Here is a 12,103-nt window from a genome sequence, read left to right on the forward strand (position 1 = left end):
CTGCACTTTCATTGTTGCATTGGGGACACATTTGCATTTGAGTTCCTCAGATGCCCTCTGGGTGCCTTAAACTGAGCAATTTGAGAGATCATCCAGTTGTCTTTCTTGGACCAAACTTTCAAAGAAAAGATATGACAAGAGGAAGCAAGTTAAGTTCTATTTAATATGCCTGGAACTTTAGCTTTTCAACACAGAGTCCTTCCTATTACCAAAGTCACCTCTCACTCTCCACTACCCTTGTGGTTCTACTGATGCCTCACAGAGAAGATGCACATGTACCTACCAGGGCAGTGCAAGCGCTGAGAGGGCTGCAGGGTTCCCCCACCCATTCATCGTCTTGAAGAAGCTGGGCCCCAGAGTTTTCGGAGAATGGATCCTATCAGCAGCTCGGGAGCCAGACCTCCTTAGAGAACATGTGGTCCCACCGTGACCCTAAAGGTTTAAGGGTGAGTCACATAGAGTGTCATAGACCAGGCTTCAGGAAATATGTGCAGCATCCAGGCCGACGGTGTCATGGCTTAGGTCATGGGAAGGGGCACAGATGGGGGACACATTAGGGACCAAAGTGGAAAGTTGCTTCTGTATTTGATGATAAGGAGAGGGTTGAAGTGAGAGAGTTCTGGGTAAGTGGCAAGACAAGACAGAATTAGATTCCAGTCTGCAGCATGGCAAGGAGCCATGGAATGGTGCCCTGCAGGAACAAGAGGGCAGCCAGGGGGATGCTCCTCAGGGTAGCAGTGTTGGAGCCAGAAAGGACCACTGGTGCAGCCCGGAAGCCTGCAGGGGTCTGGTCCTGGGGCTCCACTTTGCCTCCAGAGGACTCCAAACAAGGACCCCGAGGTGTAGGGATGATGTCAGGAATCCAGCCTGTGGTGTTTTCTATCAACTCCTGCAGTAGAGGGAAGAAAAGGGTAAACCTAGAAGCCTCCTTACCCCCTTTCCCTTCCTTGAAGCCTTATTTCATTATCCTCGAGCTTACAGAGTTCACAGCCTAACAGGGAGGCTAAACCACACCCACAACCCAGGCCAGCAGCAACCTGTCTTTCTGCCTCCTCAGCCCCTCCATCTCCAACTCTGAGTCCCTACTGAGGGGGAAAACTGTCTCCGGGTATAAAAATGGGCAACTATGGGTTAACTGTATAACTCTGCTTGCTGAGAAAGACGTATTGTAACTATAGTCACTATTATAATGCCAACTTATTAGAGCAAAGTGATCTCAGGAATCCCTGCCAAACCTCCTGCTCCCCCCTTCATTGCCCCTTTGCTTATATAATTATGCTTAGGTTGATAGCTGTTTCTCCAGTGTGACAGTTGTGGTTTCCCCCTCCCATAGAAACATAAAGGTATAAAAATGAGAGTAAAGTGTGTTTAATGCTTTTGAGGTAACTTAAATCCCTTGAAGTCGCCAGTAATAAAGCTGATTTTTGCTCCTACTCGTGTGCGCCATGGTCTGTACAGAGGCCCCAAGAGGTCCGCTTCACTATATTAGCCTTTGCCTTTGCCATCCTTTTTTCCTGCTACCTTTGCTCAATACCATCCCATTCCCCTCCACCAGCCTGAGAGGGTGGCATCCTGGGGAACGCGCACATTGATAGTCTTGAGCATCACTGTCTGCCGGGCCTCCTTGCAGGCTTTCTCGGCTGCCTTAATGTTCTCTGGAGTCCATTCAACACTGCTCATGACCATCAGGTTCTCCATGGGACTTCTGCGGCAGTAGGGTCAGAGCAGAGGGACAGAGAGTAATTTAGAGTTACTTGGAGCTTTGACAAAATATATGGAAAGCACCCTTATTTTTTGTCAGCGTGAGCATCATGTCAGCACAAGCCATATAGAATGTCTACTGACTCACTGAACAAGTATGAGTTTGACAGAAGAAGAAATATCAACGGAGAGGAGAATTTTAGAAACTGATGGAAAGACTATGTTCACTAATGTGGTTATTAATCTAGGGGCATGGGGCCCAAGAAAGTTGACAGAGTGACTTCAAGGATCTTGCAATTGTCCTAAAATTGTAGATGAAATGAGGTGTCTGTACAGATGTGCATTTTTTCTTAGAAATAAGTTTCAGAGCTTTCGTGAGAGTCTCCGAGTGGATCCTCACCCTCAAATAATTAAGCTTCATGACTTGAAAGTAAACAATCTTTGAGTCAAGAAGCTCATTCGAGCAAGAATTCTGCAGGGATGATCTGACTTGCAGGAATCAGCTCTTGTTTGTTCCCTGAATAATCATGCTGGAAAACATCCCACAAACTCCTGCCTGTTCCAGAGCTGTAAGACACTAACAGATGCAGAGGTGAAGAGGACAGGAGAGGATTAGACTCTCTGATGAGGACTCCTGGCTCGCCAGCCTAGGATGTCATTTTTGGGTCTCCTTTTCCTTCTTCCTCGGACCTCCCCAAATCCCCACACATGTGTAGATTTTATAGATTTCGTCTTCCAGGATGACTTACTCTGCAGCTGCTTCCCCCAGCTCCTGGACCACGTGACCGATGTCAGGATACCCCAGGCAGCTAGAGATGTTATTTCGGGGATAGTAGAAGAGGAAGACAAGGCACATCTCATTAAGGGTGCTGGTACCTCCCTGGAGACGATGACAGAGATGGAGATATAAAGACATCAAGGCAAGCAGAGAGAGAAGAACAAGGCAGGGGGAAGGCAGCTTGGGAGGGCATTCTATTAGAATGGCCTTTCCCTTCCCTCTAACCTAGAAGGTGTGTTCTATTCCTTCCCCACTTCTTGCCACCCGTTCAGTTAATTCCTTTATGATTAGTTCTTGTGAATGTACCTAAACCATTGTCTCCACTTTTTATTATTATAGAACTTTCTTCTTTGCATTAATCATTTGTATGGATGCATTTTCTTTTTCAAAAGCATGCAACCTCTTTTGAAACCTGCAACCACCTAACCATTCATGATACCTAAAATTGGTGGGGTTCCTTTTGACCCTGGTAATAACATTTAGCTGTAACTGAGCATCTCCTACAAAGCAGGTGTTCTCCATGTGTTAACCAACTCTCACAACGATCCTATGGGATAGGTGGTGAAGCAATTCTTTTATAAATTAGGAAACTGGGGCACAAAGAGGTTGAACTTTCTAAAGTGTAGAAAGCTACTAAATGATCATGCTGCCTTTTGAACCCAAGCAGTGATGACCCAGAGTTCAGGCTCTTAGTTGCTATGACATCTCTCTCTATGGCCCTATTGGGTCATTGACAGAGCACGTTAGGAATCCCTGTATCCATCTTAAATGCATGGGAATGTCCTGTGTGAATGAATTATGACATGGGAGGAAAGGGCATCAGCTAGGATAATCAGTCACCTAATGGCCACAGCCCAGCTGGAGCTGCTTTCTAGGGCTAATGTCTTTGTGTGTGTGTGTGTGTGTGTGTGTGTGTGTGTGTGTGTGTGAGAGAGAGAGAGAGAGAGAGAGAGAGAGAGAGAGAGAGAGAGACTTACGAAAGTCATGGAGTCCCGATCCAGCGTCTGGTAGTTACATTCTATCAGCAATTCATCTCCCTGATCAGGGTGAAACATGAAAGCTGAGAGTGAGTGGCAGAGAAACTGGTAAGGCTGAAGAACTTCCTCAGCCTATTCACAATAATGAATTCTGATTCTGCTATTCCCCAGCTTCAGCCATGCCTTCCCTGGGGTTCCCACCGGCTTGATCTCCACATGATGAGGTAAATCTCGAGTCTCTTGCAGATTGAAGTCATAAGCATCATCTTTACAGATTGTTCGGAGCTGTCTTCCATTTCTAGAGAGGGAGAAGGAGAGAAGACAGAATCGAGAAGATGAAGTAGGGACAGGTCCTATCAATAAATATGCTGGGTCTGAAGTACTTCTGTGAGCACAGATTGAACCTAAAAGCAAACAGAAAAGGGGATTTGTGCAAGTCTTCTTCCTCTGCCTTGTTCCAATCTTCTCTGGTCTAGGGATAGTTATGGCTCCTCAATCTCAAGCAAGCATAATCTTATACTGAAGAACAAAGAACTGTTGTCATAAACAGAAGGGAAGCTTTCAAATCAAGGTGCTCCCTACCTGAATTGCACAGCCTGGAGAGCCCGCCCAGCCAGGTGGGTGTGGAACAAGTAGCCTATGACCTTCATGTCAGCCACCGGGGCCCCATTCATCTGTAACAGGGAGGAGGCACACTTGATTTGTTAAGAACTCTGATCTTCACCTAAGCCTTTGTTTTCCTTTCTTGATATCTGACATCTTCCTATTCTTCCAATGACTGACAATAACTTCTTTAATTCTTTTTAATGCATATTTTATTAGTATGTTTGTGATGCATAATTACATTCATCTTGGAGAATTGGTGTGTGTGTATATATATATATATATATATATATATATATATATATATGGCATCCTAATCATTTTTAATTCCCTTTTCCTTTTCCACCTTCCCATCTCCCTCCCTCCCCTGATCCCCTTCCCATCTCCACAAAAATCTACCTTCTTGTTTCTTGTCATCTATATATTTTATATTTTGTTTAAATTATTTATATTTAGGTTTCTCATTTAAGAGAAATGATATTTAACCTTCTATATCTGATTTATCTCACTTAACACTATGGTCTCAAGATGTGTCCATTTACAAATACATTTATTCTTCTTTCTTATCGAACCCTCCTGACCCTCCTGCCTACTGCACTCCTCTGCCCCAAAGCTGTGAATCCTTTCCTCTCTTGCATGAATCATGTGAGAATCATTTTCCTGAGCATCAAGCTACAATCATTTTCTAAGGGTGGGGCTCAGCCTGCGCAGGCTTGAGGATCAGATGGAACTGTGATGAGGAACAAGGAACCTCCGGGAAGGTATGTCTACCAGCTTCACCTCTTCAAACTTCTCTGTCTTACACAGCCCATAAGACATGAAGGACTCAGCACCCGGGGGTAGGAAATGGATGGGGAAAGTCAGTACGCCCAACTGGAGGACACCCATATCGTATTTCCGCAGACGAGTGGTGTAGTACAATCGAATCCCTGAGGAGTCATACACACCTGGAATGGGAAAACAAACAAACAAACAAAAACAGACAAAACAAAATAAAACAACAGAAAAACCAAACAATGTCTTCAGAGGGCAGGAAAGCAGGTTACAATGTAGAGGGAAGAGGCTCAGGAAGTCTGGGTAGGGCGGGTTGTGATTAACAAGATTTGCATGAATTCTGTAACGTGGCCCCAACAGCTAGGAACCAGCTGCCTTGACTGAGTGCCCTCCTGTGAGTCCGCTGTGTGCTCACCAGGTAGGTTGTGGAAATTACTGTAGTGAACCTCCAGGCGGATCCATTGAGGGTCCAAGGGGGTCCCTATAGAGATGCCCACTTCATCTGGAAACTGGTAACTCTGATGGGAAGAGAGAGATTTGGCAGACAGAAGGGCTGGGAGCTGGGTGTGGAGATCCAGGCCTCTTCCTCTGGTTTTCTACCCTTCACCCCAGACCTTCCTTATCTTCCAGTTTTCCATCAGTGCAGCAATCCCACTGCCCAGCAGTGGTTACCCCCTTGCCACACACTGTCCCCCATTGTGGAACTCACAAGGCCCCCGACAGCCCAGCCCACGATAATCTGTGAACAGAGGGAGAAGGCAGGGTCGAATCCGTAGCATTCGCTGATCCCCTTGGGGAGGGTGCTGGCATTGCCGCAGGCATACACCAGGATGTGGTGCACCATGGTCTCGTTGTGGTCTGTCAACTTGGGCTCAAACTGGACAGGATAAAGAGGACAGGGTGGAGTCTAGGTTTTCTATGTCAATTCCTCATTCTCCCATCCCTTTCCCAAATAAAACCATGCCATTTCCCACTTCTCTTCATTTCTGTCTCTTCTATTTCCTGTCTGTTTCTTTTCCACAAGCTACCATTTTGCCTGGCTCTGTTTGACTCTTATTTTAACTCCCACTCCTTAAAACCTCTTACCTGAAACAATTTACACAGTGCTGAATCTACCCTGGGACATTCCAAGCAGCCTGACATAGGAACTTCGATTATTTCATGACCTTTGTGCATGTGTCACACACACATGGATTCTCTTTCTTAAAAAATAAGTTGGCTGTTAAACATTTGGGGCTTACTATAAGATGACATTTTTATGTAGTTGGGCAAAATTGAAATTACTCAACTATGAAATGAAATGGCCAAGTCGGAGTTCACTGTAGCCAGAGCTTGCCCCTTCTTGGCAGCTTACGGCCGTGTCCCCTCCCTGCCTTTATCTCCTTGTGGGCTAAGAGAGCACAATGCTGTGGCCAGAGTGGGGCTCAGACTTTGTTCTTTGCAAGCACTTATTTTTTAAAAATTTTATTCTATTGGTACATTTTAGGTGTACAATATAATGACATTCATCATTGGAAATTTGCACCTTTACATAGTCTCTCTTGGTTCTTATTTTCCCCCCTTCCCCTGCCCTCCCTATTTACAAAGACTTTGTTTCCATTTTTTCATTTTTCTCATATTAATTCCATTCCCTTCTTTCCTTTCCCCTTCCCCTTTGCCCCTTTTCTTCCTATTTCACATGCGGTTTTTTTATGAAATGGAGTACTACTCAGCCATAAAAAAGGAGAAATTAGAAACATTTATAGCTAAGTGGATGCACATTGAGGCAATACTCTTAAGTGAAATAAATAGGACACGCATGTGTAAATACTGAATAGTTTCTCTGGTGTGAGAAACTGAAAGTATAAATAAGGACTAAAAGGTATAATAGATAATGCAAACACTAATTAACCAGTAACCTCTGTCCAAAAACTTCCTGCTGCATAGTGAAGCTTGCATAAAATACCACCAGTAGTTATAGTTCTAGGCTGTAGAAATTGTATAACTCCCACCCCTACCAAACTCCCACCTGGCTCCTCCCTCCCCAGCTACTTCCCGGCTACCTTCCAGCCGTTTTCTGAGCACCATCCTTTAGAGCCCAACATGCCCTCTCTTCTGCTCCAGAGCTCCCCACCTTGTCAGCCCCTCTGCTTCGTGTACCTTGAAGATGTGATGCTTCTCGCTGACGATGGGGAGAGGCAGAAAGGTGCAGGCGTAGGTGGTATCGACCTCTGGAATGAGGAACTGGGGGAAGGTGCAGAGAAGCTTAGTGGGATGGACTTGGGGTCCCCTGCTTTTGAGGGTTCATTTTAGGGCTATATTAGGAGTGAGGGGAGTCAAAGTAACTGGGTGCAACAGGAGGGCGTCTGCTGGAGGCCGGTGGGTGAGTGGGAAGGTCTTACATCAGTGATCTCCAAGTCATGGACCATGGTGTCCTCGGGGAAATCCAGATCCTCAGGGTGGAATATTTGTAGCAGGAAGATGGACTTGACAAAAGTGCGCTCCCGCCTCAGCTTTAGCATGTCATCCAGGCCATAGGCAGTCAGGACTCGAATCGTGTCACTCTGGGGGTGCCATGGGCAGTGAGGGATGCCACCCGTGAGTGGCGCTTTGCACACACCTGCATCCAAGGCCCTACACCAGCCACTCATGTCTACACAGTGGAAAGGGAAGATCTTTAGACTGGAGGCAGAACTAGTCTGGTTCTAGTCCTGCATCCAAAGCTAACGTGCTGGTAATCCCAGCAAATTCCACGCTTTCTCACACACACTCTCTCTCTCTGCCTGTGTCCTTACTGTAAAATGAGTTGAGCCACACATTGAAATCCCAACACCTTCAACGCAATGCAATTAGGCAGGGCTTTTCAGGAAAAGGAGGCTGGAGTGAGCACTGAATCCTTAGGGGTCGCCCTGTGGAAGGTTTGTAGATTTCAAGAGGTGGCACAATTTAAGGGCAGTACTTGAGAGGGCTGAGAGAGATGAAAGTCCCAGGAGCTGTGACTGGCTGGGTAACTGGAGGTAACTCCACTTCCCCAGAAGGAAAAGTTGCTGGGACTAAGTGCTTTTCTCCCCTCCCTATTTTACTGTAATGTCCTGGTCATGAGGATCGCAGGAGCGGAAAGGCCTAGAAAAGCGCATGGTAGTATAGGCAGCATCTTCTGTTAGCCCCAGCAGCTCAGCATCCTGGCTCCCATCCTCCTCTAGAGTGTCTTCATCCACAAGGTGCTGATCCTGGGGCCCAGTGGAGGTCCAGTAAGAACAAGGAGCACAAGAGATCATGCGTGAAGACAGAAACTGTCTCTTTAGGATAGTAAAGTGGCAAGACTGAGATTTGCTTTATTATGTAATTTCCTCCTAGGGCACCACATGGGAAAATGGACCATGTCCGATGGAATTCCACTTCTTGGCCTGGCATTTCAAATCTTATCTCTATCAATCCTAATGTTCCTGCATCCCCAGCCCTTGGAAGCTCACTTAATTTCTGGATGGTCTTGCCATTCATTCTTTCCAGTGTGGCTCTTAACATAATATGACCTTGTACTTTTGACTGACATTTCCCTATTTAAGTGCAGTTCAGAATAGTGATTAGGAACTGAGAATGGGTAAGATAGAGAGATGGTTGAATTATTTCTTCACCTGCAAAATGCAAGTAATAATAATCTACTTCAGGTTGATCCTATGAGGTCTAGAATTCAAAAAATTGGGGACAATGCCAAGTTTTTGAAAAGTTTATCACAATTTTAAGCTATTGATACTGCTGCTCCTGTGGCTGCTGCTGTTTTTGGATGATATCAGGTTGTAGTTCACCTGACTGACCTTAAAGAAAACTGAGGATGGAGACTGTGTCTCCAACAGCTTTGAATTTTCTCCAGTGAGCTGCATTTAGTGTGCTGTTCGCAAGTCAGTGGGACAGTCTGAAGGTCCCATTCTCTTAGCAGATTGGAGACATGTGGTCTGGAAGAGAGGTCACAAACCATTGTTGGACCATTTCTGTAAGGAGAGGTCAGCACTCAGCTGGAGTTCCTGGAGTGTGCTTGGGTGTGTTTGGAGAATGCGGATCCTCTATGGAAATGAAGAAATACTCTACCCGACAGAGGACCTCATCCTTGGAAGGGAGTCATCCTCAGACTTACCGAGAAATAGACATTGCCATCAGGCAGGACTCCTCCAACGACCAGGTCACCTCCCACAACGGTGTAGCGATTTGCAATGCCCACACCTACCCAGCCAGCAGTTTGAACCTGGAGCTCAAAAACGATGGCCTCAGCCTTAAGGTCAAAGTCCCAGCGCAGGAAAATGGCATTGGAAGGATCTATGAATCTGGAGTAACGCAGGTGAGATGTGGGGCCAAGGTGTTTGCCTTGGGAGGTGGCTGTGAGGGCCAGAAGCAGGAAGAACTTTAAGAGATGGATACAGGCCATGGCTCCTGGGTCCCAGGGCATCTTTCCTGCAGATGGACACTCAAGAGCTCTGGGCTTATATGTGTCTCTGCTTGTTCCAGGTCCCAGGTCATGGGGAGGGACAAGAAGCTAGGGCTCTTCTGATCTGATTATCCTCTGGATTTAGAATGGTGCCACTTACATAACTGGAGTTGTACAGGGGACAGAGGGTACAGAGCAGGTTTCTTTCACTTGAGATCAGGGTCATAGCAGGAAATGATCAGGAGCACATCATTCTGACTTCCCATTCCAACTCCAGGCCAGTGTCCTGCCCCTGGAGACTCCAAAGAGTCCAAGGGTTTTTCAGTTTCTCCCTGCCTCTCTTTCCTTCCCTCTGCATCCCCATCCCATCCCCTGCACTCTGAAATATCCCTACTGAGTATTCTGCCTCTGGCATATGCCCTTCACCCATTTATATGTGTGTTTCCCATTTTGTCTGTGTGTAGAATGGAGGTACAAGCAGAGGAGGCAGAACTGCATATAAACCCAGCCTTTCAACCTCCAAGTGTAGAAAGGAAAGCAGTTGTTGGGAGGGATTGGGGGAAGCTGATTTCCATCTCCGCAGGAATCTTTGCTACTAATTCCAGGAAGGACACCTAGAGGTGAAACAGCTATAATCAGCTTTCCAGATGGGCAAGTCTTGAGTAGCTTTGGTTTTTCAGAACATTCCTGGGAGGAACAAGAAGAGGAAGAAGTGAGAGGAAAAAGAGGGAGAAAAGAAGGAACAGATCTGAATTTGCATTTTGGATACTTTGTGCTTGACATTTCCTTCCATGAGTTGCTTTCAGAGAATTCATATTTTAGTGACATTCCCCTGCAGGCTTCATCTGATTTCACTTGCAAGCACATCATTCTTACATAAAATAGTAAAAGCACAAAAGGGATATTAGAATAACAGAATAGAAACACTAGGTCCACTTTATCTTCTAAAAACTCCTACCTGTTTTGTTTTCAGATAAGAAAATGGGAGCCCCAGGGAGTCACATGAGGAATGTGTGATCACCCTCTGTGTCAGTGGCAGAGATGACAGGAGAGCTCAGTGGTCCTGCCTGTGATCACTCTTTCCATGATTTCTGGAGGTCACCAACACCTGCAGGGCCACAGACCCCTGCATGCTTTTCTACCCTGCCATGGCCTGGTGGAGGGCCTGGTGTCATTTAGTGACTTCTTAGGGAAGAACTGGTCTAGCTCTAATTTCACACTGACCTCCTTCTGGTAGCTGAAACAGCTCATCAGGGCTGTCAGCTACCTCCTGTGGCCCCAGTTGCCAGTCCTCCTTACACAATGGAGAAGACATGTGCCCTGAGGGCTTCGCCAGCAGAGCAAGGACATCTACCACCTGAATCCAGCTCCAGGTGAGTGGAGAGATGCCAGTGAGCTGCTTAATCTGTGCACTCAGCACCTGCCTCGTCTGAATTACCCACCCAGATCCAAAGCTGGTGAGGCTGTTTGCTGCTGCTGTGGGAACTTGGGCAGTAATTGGAAGAATGAGAAGGGGAACAATGTTCAAAGGGGCAGCCACAACCTCCAACTTTGGCACTGGCAGAGAAGGTGAAAGCTCGGCAGCCATCTGGAAGCAAGAAGCTTACCAGGGTCCCGGATGGGGAGCCGGCCAAGACTGGACAATGCAGAACCAAGGAGGCACGGTGACCTTGAGGAGCAGGAGTGAGTGCCCGAGAGGGAGATAACAGGAGTGTCGGAGACACTCTGATCCCAATCTCACTTGAGGATTAGGCTCAAGAGGAAGCACAGAGGAGCCAGGATAGCCAGCACTGTAAATGGAGAAGGGCTCAGGATCCCTTATCCTGCAAGCTGTCTGGCTGGCCAGAGCCCTGTCCTCAGGGAGGAAGCAGGGAACTCCCTGAAGAGCGGGGAGCCTGGGACTGCAGACCCCGGGAAGCTCTGCTCCTGAGCTCTCCTCCAGCTTCCAACCTGGATGCAAGCTGTTGCTCTGCCCTTCTCTGAGGATTCCTAAGGGAGATGGGTCTGAGTTCTGGCCCAGTCCAGTTCCCCTTTGCATTTATCCAGTGTCTATCAGGGGGCAGACACCAATGTGAACACAGAGCAGTCCCAGGTCTTAAAATAGTAAAGTTCTGTTGCTAAACTAGTCTGTCTCTCCATGTTGTTGTCTGCAAAATGCTGAGGTTGGAGAGATGATAGGTACAGGAATTTTTAACTCCAACTTCCCAGATTACTAGTTCCCAAACTGAAAAAAATAAGCCTCTTACCGATGCTAAAAAGTCATGGAAACCTGTCCTTTTCATCTCAGTTGAATGCTATATGATAGGTAATTGAAGACAAATGTTACTGCTAATTTTGTCATGTTTAATTGATCTGTAAATTTGCCATTGCAATAATAAAAGCAAATTTTTATTGAGTGCTTAGCCTGTGCCAAGATCCATTCTATGAACTTTTTCATGATTTGAGTCATTCATCTTTATGAAATAGTTTTCAATATTGTCTTCATTTCACAGAAGAAGCAGCTGAGGGAAAATGTCACCCTATGAGGTTGACAGTACGAGGAGTTGTTGGAAAGTATAATTAAAGCTGATACAGTTGAAAATGATTTACTATAAGCCAACAAAATATAATCAACATATTTAATAAATCAGTGAATATGTTTTATAGTTAAATATTATTTAAAATAATAAAAAAATCTCCACAGAAGTAAAAGAAAAAGAAAATAGCTTTAATACTGAATAAAGTAGAATGTAATATCCATCAGTCTGGATCACTCACGAGAGACTGGAAAGACAAACTCTCGTGACTCTCATCCTATCACGAAGCCAAGTCGATACCGCTCATCACATGCATATTCTCAAGATGAAGTAATCCGTCCCCAGGAAGAGGAGT

At 46.0% G+C, this 12,103-nt stretch overlaps 1 protein-coding gene across 1 annotated transcript; it reads right to left on the reverse strand.

Annotated features, from left to right (window-relative positions):
• Nucleotides 1-646: 646 nt before the first annotated feature.
• On the reverse strand, nt 647-9,232 carry LOC101711916 (putative DBH-like monooxygenase protein 2). The gene is made up of 13 exons (XM_087205949.1): nt 8,945-9,232; nt 7,896-8,042; nt 7,215-7,376; nt 6,973-7,056; nt 5,543-5,710; nt 5,249-5,351; nt 4,840-5,006; nt 4,039-4,130; nt 3,658-3,754; nt 3,457-3,516; nt 2,451-2,581; nt 1,588-1,705; nt 647-889 (listed from the first exon to the last, which is right to left on the reverse strand). The coding sequence occupies exons 1-13, from the start codon at nt 9,230-9,232 to the stop codon at nt 647-649; spliced, it is 1,860 nt and encodes a 619-aa protein (XP_087062075.1).
• Nucleotides 9,233-12,103: the final 2,871 nt, after the last annotated feature.

This window comes from Heterocephalus glaber, unplaced genomic scaffold, assembly GCF_053883595.1.
Source record: "Heterocephalus glaber isolate CG9 unplaced genomic scaffold, H.glaber_assembly_v1.0 deba00000621, whole genome shotgun sequence".
Taxonomy (NCBI): Eukaryota; Metazoa; Chordata; class Mammalia; order Rodentia; family Bathyergidae; genus Heterocephalus; species Heterocephalus glaber.

Excerpts from the sequence above, each read along its gene's own strand:
- LOC101711916 (XM_087205949.1), bottom strand. The coding sequence starts at position 9,232 with ATGGCCTGTATCCATCTCTTAAAGTTCTTCCTGCTTCTGGCCCTCACA. Across the intron at positions 7,057-7,214 it reads ATGACTTGGAGATCACTGAT|TTCCTCATTCCAGAGGTCGA; the intron begins GTAAGACCTTCC and ends ACCTTCCCCCAG. Across the intron at positions 890-1,587 it reads TGATGCTCAAGACTATCAAT|GAGTTGATAGAAAACACCAC; the intron begins GTGCGCGTTCCC and ends CCTCTACTGCAG.